Raw genomic sequence first — 14,406 nt, forward strand, 5'->3', positions numbered from 1 at the left:
GGCTTCACAAAAGTAGTCCTATGACACAGACACACACATACACACACACACACTCCCTCCCTCTCTCTCGGATGACATGAGCTGGACGCGTGTCCCTTCATCAGCCCAGCTCTCAATATTCCTATGGTTGTTCTCCACGGACTAATTCACAGCCACCAGTCCCCATCTACACAGCAGCCTACAGGAGCAACAGACAGGAGACGGCCCAGCCTCAAACAGACAGGTAAGGCAAATACAATGTTAATTTCATAATCAAAATAGGACACTTTTGATCAAGAGACTAATAAACATTTATTTTAAATCAGTTTGGTACACATACATATTAGTTTTGTAGTTTTTTATGAACTCAAATAGAAACTTCTAAGTACAGCAGTGTCTGATGTGCAGCAAGTACAGCAAAGGTAAACAAGGTATCTGACAGGACTGGATCCTCAGGACAGGTCAGATGAAAACTCTGAAAAGGGTTCTATGTACCTTCTGGATTAAAAAACCCAAAATCATTAATGGCTCAAAATACTACCTTGCTAAACAAAGATGGAAAAGAGTCAGGGTAGCTGTGAATTCTGTGGCAAGAGCTTATGTAGAGACTTGCAAAGTGTCACTAACTTCCTACAAGGTTAGAGCAGTGCTCAAAATGACAGGAGCTTCAAATGAAGTTACAGTCTCATAAAACTTGCTACATATGCTGACATTTATATGGGGCAAGGAGTCACATGGAGGTAAATGACAATTAAACCAATTTTGCCACCTTTGTAAGGAATGGAAATTCTGTGTACTTTCAAAAGAACTTTAGCACTCTCTTAAAACTAACAGCCACAGCACTGAGATAGATTTTTGTGAGGAACCTAGAAATTACAATGGAAACATAACTGTGAGGTAAACCCATCTTTCCCCCCACACCTTTGAAGCCAGAGTTTAAACAAGTAAGGCACTTGAAAACACTAGATACATGTACAAATGTGCAAGTAAAACAACTTTAGCTGTACCAGCAAGTGACAAAAGAAATAGAAACTCCCTTAGTTTCACTTTACAACCCAACCCACATCCATCTGCCGTTTGTACGCTAAACCCTGGGAACCAAGCACTAACCTGTTACTCTAAAGAAACAAAAGCAAAAAACTTAAATGACGTAGGAAATCAAAAGCCTACTTCCAATTCCAGCCTCTAGACTAGTGCAGTGTGTCAGAGGCAAGGGAGAATTCCAAAACTGAGAAGCTACTGAAGTGAAAGTATGCATGATTATAGCACACGGGAACTGAGACCAAGGAGGGAGAAAAGAAGGCCAGAGAAAGCAGGCAGGGCATCATTGGAAATGTAGAGCAATCTCTTTCAAACCCTCAGGGTCTTTAAGTTACACAGGCCACATCTATTAGAAAACCAAGTGATTGTCTCATTTAAAGAACTAGAAAATGACTCTATCTACAGCTACTTCCCTCTTGCCTCATGTAAAAGCTACTTTTCAGGAGAACCTGATAGGAATCCTTAAGGAATAATATTTGGATACTCTGTGTATAGAGAGAAAGAGAAATCGACTTTATGTCCATTCAACAGCCCTAAGAAAAACGTTACATGGTTTGATATAAGGAAGCCTTTCAGCTTTATTATTCTTTAGCTTCTGTTTCTCAGCTCTGGAAAAACCAATGTTTTAATTAGGTATTAACAGTCTGTCATCCAGCAGCAGGTTTCTGCTGCTCACACCGACAGTTACATTCTCAGACCAAGTTTTGCCTTCCACAGTGTCAACACATTTTCCGTTCTGCCACCGTCTTGGTCTGTCTTAAGGCACTGTTCTGATTTCTTAATACGGTACACTTTATGAGTGTGAACAAGACCTGTTGCATATCCTTTCTTTATTCTAAATCTGGAAAGCCATGTGGCATCTTATTTCTAATATATAAAATACAACTTATCAAGCACAAAATTTTACTCTAGGGATAGTTTAGTACTAAATAAATTTAATCTATGTTTAAAGTGATGGCCCTCAATCTGCCTGACGGGTGGTCATTTGGCACTCTTCTCAAGTCTGGCCACTAAGTTACTCTGGAGTCAGGATGAAAGTAACAGACTTTAGGATTCTAGGGGGTATATTTAAACTGCAGTCAGAAGCTGCCTGCACAGGACAGCACTTTCCATAACTCACAGGAAGTTACATTTGGCATGTCAGAGGAAAGAACACAGTCCCTCAGCAGCAGCCATTTTAAACAAAAGACGACAGCCACACGGATTCATGCAGAATATTTTAAATGTTCCTGTTGAGCAAACTAGTTTAACTGACTTTTCTTCAAGGATGATGCTCCAAAATATCCTGTATGCATCCTTTGGAAATGTAAAGATCCTGGAACAGCGTCTTCCATGTGGGACTTCTTGAATATTTTGGTTTCAGTGAGTTACACAAGTTAACTGGCAGTCCACATTAATTTAATGGGTCTGTTTACAGAGTATGGTAATTTCGTTCTTTAGATTTGCAGAATTTATAGAGAAAGAATATTACAGCCTGCACACCCAAGACAAGGACGATTCCTCCAATGAAGCTGGCTGCATCAAAGGTAGACTTCCGCTCAGGCTGTGAGGTTGGAGTCAGAGTGGTATTTGCTGTACCTGCTATGATGATAAACAAAGAATCTTAAGTAAGTGTCATGGTATTGATCATTTCCAGACCCACCCAGGCATCGACTGTGCCCTGAGTTCAATTCTATGCAGGTCTTCCTGAGTCATGTCTTTATGACTAGAATTTATCTCCACTTAAGCCAAAATGCTCTTCCTCAGTCTGCCCAGGATGCGCTGTGGGTAATCTGCTAGCAAGTTTCAAATAGGTAAGAGCTTTTATGGCATATGCACTGTCTTCTTGGACATTCATCAAGTACTGCTAAAAAACATGTAATAATTCTGTGAATATATTTTGGTTATTGTTAAAATAAATGTTTGTTAAAACTTTTTGGCCTTACTAGCTATAGCTAGATAAGGCATATAGAAACTGAGTCGCTATTTTTCAAGTTAACAAAAGTAATAATCTATAATTTCAACAAACAAAATAACACATAGTTGTAAATATATTCAACACTCTGCTAATTTATTTTGCAGCATGAGAAAGCATTATATAGCCATAAGGGGAACAAATCTGAAAAGTAGAATTTCCACAAACTCATAAGGATCTAAAAGTAGTAACAGTTTAATTCTGTTTTATGGAACAGTATTACCAAGTCAGAAGAAAAAAGAACATGAAAACTAAAGTTATTAAGGAAGTAAAATGTTTCAATAGAAAACAAAAAGGCTATGACTGTACACACCCTCTAAATAAAGTCCAGGTCACTGTTGAACCAGATCCTAATGCATTCTTGAGTAGAGCGGCAACTGCGGGCTCCGGAGGCTTTTGTAAGCTGACCAACTTTAACATTAGCCAGGAGTGGTGCTGAGCCAGCACAGAAGCAAGTTCTAGGCACTAAAAACTTCAAACAAGGACAATATTTGGAGTGGCCAGATGGCTTAGTTGGTAAGGGCACATATTGTCCTTGCAGAGGACCCAAGCTCAACTCCCAGCACCCACATCAGGCTGCTTATAACTGCTTGTAATTCCAGCTCCAGGGGATGTCCCTAACCTCAGACACATGCACATATACAGACATACACACATGTACATAAATAATAAAAATATTTTAAAATATTCACTGCAAGTAATTTGTCTCTTTTGGGTGTTTGTGTGAGAACACAGTGGCTTCTCTGACACTGCGAAGCAGCACAAGCAGGAAGCCACAACAAACTTAGGTTACAAGAGCCCTTGGATCCAAGCAAGTCTAAGAAAATGAACAACTTGAAAAAGGAGGAAGTACAAATCTTGGCTTTTCAGATTGGTCTAATTAAAAACAACAGTTTTCCTTTCACTAAAACTGTTAATGGTACCACTCCTTCTGAATTACTGGTAGTCACAAATCAGTTTTAGCATCTGAGTACAGAAGGGTTTTAAAGAAAACACTCTTACTGAGTCTAAAGGGCCAGGCCACAAGTGACCACACATAACAGAAAAGGACTCAAGTAAACGTCAAGAGCCAACCACCGCCTTGGTGTTCTATGTTAGAAACTGCTTCAGTCCAGAGTATCTAAGAGTCGAACTGGACCCCGGCAACAGCACAAAGAACACAGTACATAACTGGTAGTTTATAAAGCCCCAATTACCTGATGTGACAACTGAGGGAGTAGGTGTAGGAGAGGAAGGTCGAGTTGTGGGTTTAGCTGGAATGAAAACAAAATGTATTTAAGAACCTTAAATTTCTAACCTCACAATTATCCTACAGGTAGCTTTTAATTTTTTAGAAAACAGAAGCCAAATTTAGTTAATGATCCAATATAAGCCCTTACACATTAAGCCAGCATAAACTTGTTTTTATCATAAGATCTACATCTATATAGATAGATACATGTATATATATGTAAGACACACATACAAAGACAAAGGAACAAGTATATTTAGAAAAGAGAGTTACAGGTTCCACTCGTTTCTGACAAATGATGCTAGTGTATACAGCTGAAGTACACAACTGAGTAGGCTGCAGGTGCCGAGCTTTGTTAAGGGGCAGAGGAGGAGATTACACTTTGTAATGCACAATCAGTCAAGGACAAGGAAATAAGCAGGCACAGTTGGATTCCAAGGAAACCTTACCGATTAGCATTAGCACCCAAGGCTAGCCCAATTTGGATATACTCTCCCACTCTGTATGAGGCAAAAGTACCAAACAAACAGAAAATGACCTCTGAAAATGAAGCACTTGATTATGAACATCCACTACTGAATGTAGACTCAAAAATTCTTATGTCAGTTTTAGAAAAAAAATTAAGTTGATACAAATTAACATTTGCCAGGTGTTGTGGTGTATGCCTTTAAACTCAGCACACATCAAGTTCCAGGCCATCCAGGGCTATACAGTGAGACACTGTTTCAAAAAGCAAACAAAACTTTAAAAATTGCAGTTGATTGTGTCTGTGAATCTATGGATGAGTGCACAGATGGCACAGTACAAGTGTGGAAGTCACCTTGTAGCTGGTTTGTTCCTTCTGTCATGTGGGTCTCAGAGGTTAAACTCAGGTCATCAGACTTGGTGGCAAATGCTTTTATTTTCTGAGCCATCTTGCCAGCCCCCAAGTTCTAACATAAAAGGAAGTTCTGTTCTTCAACAGTAACTATATGCCAACATTAGGCTTTAAGACAAATGTCACTAGAGTATGTGGAACTCTCCAAAAGGCATTGCTGGCACTCCAAAGTTAACAGGATCCTAGTAGGCTAAGATAGTCTTATTCTCATTAGACTATGGTAAACGTTTACTGACTGATACAAAGACTAGTGAGATACGATAGCCACCAACAACACCTGCTGTGCAAACCCGCTGACAAGTTTAAATCTCCAGAACCTAGGTAAAGGAAGGAGAAAACTGACACCAAAGCTGTCCTCTTATGGCCTACCTCATCTCTCTTTTCCCCAGGACTGAGCCCTTGATGACCCCTCCCCCACAAATTGGTTATCCAACACTAACTGGCCAGTCCTGAAATCATATACATACAAAAAACACTAAATGGACTAAGCAAGTTGTACACACACACACACACACACACACACACACACACACACACACCCTGAACCCCAAGGACCACATGCCTCCTAGAGGAAGTAATGACACAATTGTTTGTTACATTAGAAGATGTGACCTTGCCGGGCGGTGGTGGCGCACACCTTTAATCCCAGCACTCAGGAGGGGAGGCAGAGGCAGGCGGATTTCTGAGTTCGAGGCCAGCCTGGTCTACAGAGTGAGTTCCAGGACAGCCAGGACTACACAGAGAAACCCTGTCTCGAAAAAACAAAAAAACAAAACAAAACAAAACAAAAAAAGAAGGTGTAACCTTAGAAATTCTAACACTTTTATTTCCTTTTGTGGTTTAACTTTAAAAATTAAATATCTTATCAACTTCTTTTCAATCTTAGTTTTATGTGATGTTATGGGGGAAAATCCTATAGACTTGATACTTGGTTTTCACCATCCACTCTTGAAGTTAGTTAGGTGAAAGTGAATTCTTCACAAACAGTCCACTAAGCTATGTTAGGCAGTATATGCATGTTTCTGTAGCATATACATTTCTACTATAGCTGACTTCAAGCCCACTTTGGTCTTTTACTCTGCACAAGCCATAAGAATACATTTTATTAACACAGAAGTCTGGTCATGTGACAAGTTTAGATACCGTCTAAGTCTCTTGAGCAAGGCATACAGAGGAGCTTCTCAGTTTTCCTTTTGACTATCAAGTATACCAAACTCTGTCACCTAGTATAAGATGCTTAACATTTATGTCACTGTACCCTTACATCTCCATAAGTGTGAACCACCCTGCTTCATCTGTCAAGGTGTCCCCATATTTTCCTGTGTTTCCCACAGGCTGCCATTTCTGCCCCACTCAATACATACCAACCTACAAATTTCCAGTGCACAGTGTTCACTGACTTTATTCATCTAGCTGATAGCAACAAATACTGGCTAATTTCTGTCCCCATAGCCGTTCATCATCTGGGCTAGTTCTTGTCCTGGAATAAACGGTTTACTACTGCCCCGTTAAGACTTTCAAGGTATCAGTGAGACAAACTAACTGTACAATCATGAGTATAAGGAGAAAGTATAGCATCATCTTACAATAAAAAGAAAAAAAAACAACACAAACACACCTATTATCCATTCTCATAGAAAGTACACATGCTCAGTTATGCACATAAAAAGACTCAAAATAAAATAATTAATTTCTAAAAACATTCTGGCATACTGTTTAATAATGAGAACTGTGATACAAAACACCCACACAAGGTAGTTCAAAGGCTCAACATACAAACTAAGTAAACTTGTTGAGAGTCACTAAAAAAAATATTCAGAGTTATATGCACTGTCACAAAGGATATGCATTCACACTGCTATTGTGGTCGGTGGGTAAATAAACCCTTGCTAATCTTTAAAACTATACTAACATCTCTTAGCTAGTAGGTCTTTAAAACTCCACAATGAACAAGGAAGAAAAAAAAATCATCTTGTATTACCTGTAGAATTGGTTGGCACTGGAGTGGTAGAAGGAGTTACTGCTAAAAAAGAAAAGCCACAGAAAGTCGTGTAAAGTAAGCTGTAATAACAGTTCCCACTCTGAGAATATGACCTGTTTAGTTTTACAACCTAGACATCATTCTTGGATGAGCCAGTTGCCCATACCCAGCATCAGTTTCCTTCCTAAGAAACGAAACCATCAGTTTTTGTGGCATCTCACTTCCCCTTAAGACACAAGTTCACAGTTACATAGATGATTCAAGGCCAGAATGAACAACACGAGGCGGAGATGAGGGAAGGACCAGTTGTTTCAATTAGGCTTTTTCAGGGTGAAGACTAAAAGTCAGAGTTCCTCAAGTACAGAAGACACAAGTTTACTTTGCTCTAACACTTAAAAGGGAGGAACCTAACATCAGTCAACAAAACAAAGCAGGAAATGAAAAGACTTACAGCTGAATCATGAAACCAGGATTTTAACTGTCATCCTCTTTATCATCAGGATCAGGCTACTGGTGTCTAAGTGTTAACATCGAGGGCAGTGCTAACCTTACTCACCCCGTGCAATCATTTTCACAAGCAGCTCAAGTGAAAACTTACCAGAACAGTCGTGAGTGTTGTTCTTCTGGGTACAATTCATTACTGATTCACTTGAACAATAGGTCTGATTTGCTATGAAAAAGGGACAAAGAGCAATTACTCACTTACACTACACCTGTGGCTTTGCTTCTATGCTCTAGAATATGCTAAGAGCAAACAAACAAGCCCAACACGGCTGGTACGCTCCAATGACCTATGACCCTAGCACTCTGGAAGGGATCACAAGGATCTCAAGGTCTCAGACTAAAACCAGTTGTAGCGCAGAGCGGGGCTTTTGTTTTTCTAAAAAACAATAAAAACTGCTGTTCCTTTCCCACTGTCTTAGAGACAAATTGAACGTCGCTTGAGTATACTGAACAGATTAACCAGCCAGAATCTACAAGGGGATGTGGTCGAGTTGTTTCAACAGACGCAGTAGGGCCTATGCTCTGCATTTCCCAGATTCATTCATACTGCACATGGGCAGGGAGAGAGCATACCCTGAAGTTCCATCGCACAGCTCAACATACTTCTACCACAAAAAGCCAGTAACTCCCAGCTAATAGTCTAATAAGCATTCTGAACTCTGTGCTACTTCTAATACTCACTGAGTAAAGGAACCTAACACGGGACTCTGTTTTTATTGAAAAAACAAAACTATGGTTTCTGTACTTCCAGGGATGCCAAAATAAATCCTAACAAATCTTTAATAGACTGTTTTGCAGATAGAGAAAGCTGCAAGTACTTTACCTTAAGGGAAACAGAGTAATCTATGTTATAATTCTAAGAGAAATCTTATATTTCAACAGACTTCCATCTGGCTCACAGCCTTTAAATATTGCTAAATTAATGAACTTTACTTCACAAAAGCACAGAAAGCAACGCTCCCTTCTTATTGCTCCTTCACAGCTAAGCATTCAACAGCTCTCCACAAGGTCTCTCCACAGTTTACCTCCCAAAACAAATGACTCCACTTCCAAAGAAACTTTAATCCTTCCTTTAAAAGTTACTAAATCTCAACAGTCAAGTTTATGAAATCAAAAGGGAGGAGGGAGATTTCCAAGGAAAATGTTAAGAAACTACAGAAGTACTGAATTTAGAAGATGAATACTTCACACTACCTTAACTATTCTACAAAATTTCCAAATATTCAAGAATATAAAGTAGAGCCTGTGACCAGCTTCTTACCTTCATGGCACTCTATCCAAAAACAGGTCAAATTATTAGTACTGATGGCATTAGTACAGGAAACACAGCTGTTGAAGCTCCCACAGGTTTCTGGGGGGAAATTATGAAATCAATGAATTGACATTTCATTAGTTTGCTCTACATCTATTTTCAACAGTGAGCATTAGATACAGTTTTAATAATTAATAATCCCTTGAAATGGTCAACCTTTATAAACTGATTAAGAAATTTCAAGCATGGGACATCAAATTAATGTTGAGGACCTGAGTTCAGTCCCCTGGCCCCACATGGTGGAAGGAGAGAACCAGTGTTGTCTTCTGCCCTCCACTTGCATGCTGTGGCAGAAGTGTGTTCACATACACATACAGACACATGAACATTGAGATGATGATTGAAGCCTGGGATAGTGTAGCACACCTTTAATCCCAGCACTTCAGAGCGAGTGGCAGAAGACTATGAGTTCCAGACCAGCCTACAGAGTGAACTCCACAGCAGCCAGAGCTACATGGTAAGATTCTGCCTCAGAAGCAAAACAAAGGAAAAGTTCTAATCATCAACTACGAACCTCTAAAAAGTTAAGGAAAACAGGGTAGCGGGCAGACAGTACTGGGAAGTGATTGTCAGACAATTCACGGATTCCCAAGGCAAAACAGTAAACACTGTAACACCAACACAGAGAAGCCACTGCCCCCAAACACCAGAGAAAGAAGTTTTTGAATGCAAGTTTAGAAAAATTCAACTCTAACAGAAATAAGCTAATTCCTCAGAGATTTTTGTCTTCATCAGTGACTCGATTTTCACGATTTTCTCCACAACCAGGAAATGCCTCTAAAGGGGCCACTTTCATACCTGTGGCCTGATAGAAATCTAAACCTGTGAGTCCTGACCCCTCTGGGGGTGTGGGTGGGTGAAACGGAGTTACACAGCCCCCCCACCCGACCATCTGCTATCAGATATTTACAATACGATTTAAAACAAGTAACACAACTACAGTTATGAAGTAGCAACAAAATAAAATGGTTGGAGCTGCCACAACATGAGGAACTGTATTAAGGGGTGGCAGCATTAGGAAAGTTGAGAAACAAACCAAACAATCCAGAAATAAGAATTTAGCCGGCCAATTCTATGTCTGGACAAAAGCATGGACTTACAGAATGAGGCTAACTTCCTTTCTTTTCTAGAAACTAGCCGCCTGCAACATTCTCCTTTGCTTTCATCTTGCCTGAACAAACAGTTCTGCAGGAGCCCTGCATCCCAACATGTATTTACTGAAAACAGGACACGAAGAGGCATTCACAAAGTAATTCTTAAGACCCGCTATTCACAGTAGTGTTCGCTTGATAATGGGTGTAGCCTTCAGAATGTTACTGCACTCTGCGGCTTATCCCATAATTTCCAGAAAACACAAGTTATCTCCTCCGTGGGGATTTCAATTATACAGAGGCAATTAACTTGGTATTTCCAGGCTTCTCTTAAAACAATATTAAGAACTCACACATTACAAGTCTGGGAGGAAATTGTCAAGTATGTAGGAGTCAAAAAATATTTTGCTTTATCATCTTATCCGTGATAGAAATTCCCAGAATTGTTCTGTAATTTATTCATTTAAAGATATATGTTACTCTAGCATCCTTCTGAGGCTAACAAAAAAATCGGGTATTACGTACAGTTTTATTCACATAAAACGCTAAAACTAGAAAAGGCACTAGACAAACTAAAGTCAATCTTCAGGCTGAGAAGCGCAGTTACCAGATTCAGTGCGATAACCAATTTAAAACACGTCGTGTTTTCACCTCATTACTTGAACTTTGTCTTCCGTCTCATTTGCGTTGTCACGGCCTATGCCTTACACGACAAGCCTTAACGAACCCTAGAGTTGAACAATAGGCGTGTTGCTTGATCGGATTTCAGAAAAACGGAGAGACTGGATTTCAATCTAACGCCACAGCCCTCAAAACACCGGCCCCCGGGGAGACCAGATCTTTTACATGCCCCTGGGTTTCACTTGTCATCATCCGCCACTGGCCCCGTCCTTCCCTTACCACTCAAATCTCAGATACAGCCAACACCGCTCTGCCAAGTCAACGTGAAGTTACAGGAGGCTCAATTCCTCAGAGCCTCGCTGGTGGGAGGGGGAAAGGGACAACCGATTCATCTTAAGTCCCCCCCATCCCCGTCCCCTTCACTTTAAACCTCCGGAGAAGCCTCGAGGGGAGGACAAGAGCCTGTCCCGGGAGCCCAAAGTTTGCGCTCCCCGCCAACTGCGGGGTGCGTCGCCTCGCCCAGCTTCTCCTAACTGCCACCGCGGAAGCAAGCCACGTCGCCGTCCCGAGCTGCGGCGCGGAGTTCCCAGGCGCTCGGGGGACGGCGCCTCTGCGGGCAACGCTCGGGGAGCGGGAGCAGCCCCGCGGCCTAGCTCCCCACCCGTCGGGCCGCCGCACTCCGGCCGGGCGGCCATGTTGCGCGGGTCCCCACCGGCTCGGCCCGTGGTGGCGGGCGCCCACCTGGCGGCTTGGTGGGCGTGAGCGTCGTCGGGACCCCTTTGCTGGTCGTGGTCGGCGTGTCCGTCACGTTGGGACCTATGCTGCTGGTATCCTGCGCGGCCGACACGCAGAGCGCGGCGAGGCAGGTGGCGGCCCAGAGCAGTCGGCGGTAGGCGCCCGACATCGTGTCCTCAGCCCAAGGCGTCCAGGAGAAAAGCTGCGGCGAGCCAGGCTCCGTCTAGCACTGCGTCTCTACGGCGCCGCCCCCGAGAAGCCCGCCCCGCGGGAGCGCGCGGCGGTCACGTGAGCAGCCCGGCGGGGGCGGGGCGGGGCGGGGCGGGCGGGGGCGGGGCGGACGAGACCACTAGGAAGCCGGCAGGACGGGGAGAAGTGGCCGAGGGGACCGCCGCCACCTTGCGCCTCTGGGGCAGCAGTCCGTGCGCCGCAAGCGGTCTTTCTTGTCCTGAGAGGACCACGCGCGACACAATGGAGCTTTCCTCACATCTGCACCACGGAAGTTCCCCTCCCCCCCCATGGCAAGGATGAAACTGCCCACGTGACGTACGAGGGGCGTCCATCTGCGCCCCCGGGGAGGCGGGCCGCGGGGTGTCACGTGGTCCTCTCGGTAGCGCGCTGCGGGGTTCGTTTTAGCCCGGAGGCTCTGAGATCACTGAGCATGTGTTGTGCTGGCTGCGCTCGCTCGCTTAGGCTCTGCAGGAGCCGCCTTTTCTTCCTTGAAGTTTGATGTATTTTTAAGTGTAATTTTTTTTTTTTTTGAGAGTTCGGGAACTCAGGGTAATGACGGAACCACGTGATCAAAGAGTTTCTGCCGGGCCACCCGATCAGTGCGGGTGGCTGTGGGTGGATGGGACGGAAAGTGATCTGTCCGCCACGACGCGACGCTTCCCTGTCGTAACCGCCACCGGTGCCCTTGACTAACCTGCTTCTTCCGAGTCTCTCGGAGATCCGCAGTAGCGGCCGATCTGTCCCAACCCCAGTCGATCACTGTGGTCAGAAAAACGGTCAGGGATGAAAAGCCTTCGTGTCGCTTCGCACCCCCGCATCACAAGTGAGGAAGTATGAGACTTGGGGAAAGTGACCTGACCTGAGACTGGGATAGCCTGGTGGCAGAACCGGCATTTGCAGTGCTTGTTGGCGGACTCTGGCTCTCCGTAGTCGTGAGCGCCATCTAATGCTGGGTCTCACAAAATACTCAACGCTTGACATGCTTCTATTAAGTGGGTTTTTTGTTTGTTTTTAAAAATAAGACTTGAAAATAATATGTAGCGCTAGGGATGTAGCTCGTTTGGTAGAACGATTGCCCCTCCTGCTTGAGTCCCTGGGTTTAAACCCAGCACGCTATGTAATGCTGTCTTGAGCGTTTGCCGTGTTTTACGTTGCAATCTAAATGTCATTTTAATTATGCATAAGTTACCCTAATAACAAGGATATCAGCTGTTTCAGTGATGTCTGTTTCGCTGTAGTACACATTTTAAAAAATGACTGTAGAAGCTTTTTACAACTTTAGTGAAAGACTGAAAGCCCTTATTTCTGCTAGTAATGAATTCAATGTGGTTCCTTTGTGAATGTACTCCGTAAAATAAACATAAACCGGTGAGTTGTAACTGATCAAATCAATGGACTTAGCATTAGGGTGCAGTCAATAAAGTCATCATGAGAGCGTCAGAGAAGCTGCTGTTCTCTCAGACGCCTCACATGACACCTAGGCTAAAAGAAGACGCTACTCAGCTTCTAACGTTGGGAGATTTAAGAGCAGAGATTATGTTTCATCTCATCTTCCTGCTCCCAAATCGATGATCTCATTTGTCCCCTAGGATGAACACACTCTGCTGTGGGGACCATTGATTAAACAGCTGGTCACTTGAGTGCTCCAACTATAGTCATCAGATTTCCTTTATTCTTTATAAGGGGACAGTTTCAAGACTAACAAACTGCTGGCTCAGTTTATTTTAACAACATCTACAGAACTAGATCAAGATTTAGTTCCAAAGTCATTTTCACTGTTGTAGAAATAGCTTTATTTTCAGTTTAAAGGTGCAGAATTCTGTTTTATTTCTCAACGTTGACATTACTGTAGCTGTAGGCAAGCTGACTCTTTCTGTCTAGTCTTTATAGGTTGTATAATGACAACCTGGCCTCTATATAGGAGAAGGTAGAAAATACCCTACCCTTACCTTGTGCCAACAACCCCCCCCAACATTTCCAGTGCTTCCCGATGGTAAAACTAGTGAGCTAGACCTCCTTGGGGTCACATATCGGATATTATGTGTATCATGTTTACAGTGTGTAAAAGGTGGTGATTCCATTTTGGGAAGGTAGGGAAGAAAGCAGTTCGAATGTTAGGGAACCTTTGAATTAGTTCATTTGTTTTACTGAAAAGTTCCTATGGTATCAGTAAAAACTAGCAACACCACAGTATGACAATCTCACTGCCCTTTGCAATGATGACACACTGTTACTGAACTGGTTTTATGAGGAGACATCACTGAGTTTTTATTGGGTATCTACTGTACCAGGCATCATTAAAAATGTCTTCACTTGCTTTTCAGTCCAAAACAAACATGTTTAACTTAAAACACTTGTAAGATGTAAAAATTGAAGAATCTGGGATCATGGTGTTACTAAACCATTCATTCATTACCAAGTAATTGTTAACTGTTGATAGTTGAGGACAAATGCCATTTTTAATTTTATTTGATTTTTTAATTTTAGTTTGAGATAGAATCTCAGGTAGTCTAGTCTCAGACTATTGTGTATAAAGGATAATCTTGAATTTCTGATCTTCTTGCCTCTACCTCCAGCATGGAAGTATCAGTATGTATACTTTTAAATGGTGGTCATAAGAACCACTGTATACGTGATGTAGAAATTACTCTAAACCCTAGCCTAAGGTTTCTTCCGCACTTTGGTTATTGAGTTCCCAGATGAAAGACACACTCACAGCCTGTATATTTACAGTAAGCCCTAAACAGCACAGTAGCTGGGCAGCTCCCGCCCTCCATGCTGTTAGAATCTACTTTCTTATCGATAGCCTGAGTTATTACTTACTATTTACTGTGTTCCATCTTTGCTGC

At 42.5% G+C, this 14,406-nt stretch overlaps 1 protein-coding gene across 1 annotated transcript; it reads right to left on the reverse strand.

Annotated features, from left to right (window-relative positions):
* Positions 1–266: 266 nt before the first annotated feature.
* Cd164 (CD164 molecule) lies at positions 267–11,644 on the reverse strand. Its single transcript, XM_034524452.2, has 6 exons — positions 11,333–11,644; positions 8,829–8,918; positions 7,662–7,733; positions 7,064–7,105; positions 4,171–4,227; positions 267–2,601 (listed from the first exon to the last, which is right to left on the reverse strand). The coding sequence occupies exons 1-6, from the start codon at positions 11,493–11,495 to the stop codon at positions 2,432–2,434; spliced, it is 594 nt and encodes a 197-aa protein (XP_034380343.1). The 5' UTR covers positions 11,496–11,644; the 3' UTR covers positions 267–2,431.
* Positions 11,645–14,406: the final 2,762 nt, after the last annotated feature.

The sequence above is a fragment of the Arvicanthis niloticus genome, chromosome 20 (assembly GCF_011762505.2).
Source record: "Arvicanthis niloticus isolate mArvNil1 chromosome 20, mArvNil1.pat.X, whole genome shotgun sequence".
NCBI classification, from domain to species: Eukaryota; Metazoa; Chordata; class Mammalia; order Rodentia; family Muridae; genus Arvicanthis; species Arvicanthis niloticus.

Bases quoted from the DNA above. Each gene is read 5' to 3' on its own strand.
- Cd164 (XM_034524452.2), bottom strand. From the start codon at position 11,495: ATGTCGGGCGCCTACCGCCGACTGCTCTGGGCCGCCACCTGCCTCGCC. The intron at 7,106-7,661 runs GTAAGTTTTCAC...TTTCTTTTTTAG, and splicing joins CAACACTCACGACTGTTCTG to CAGTAACTCCTTCTACCACT. The intron at 2,602-4,170 runs GTAATTGGGGCT...TTATCATCATAG, and splicing joins TCCCTCAGTTGTCACATCAG to CAGGTACAGCAAATACCACT.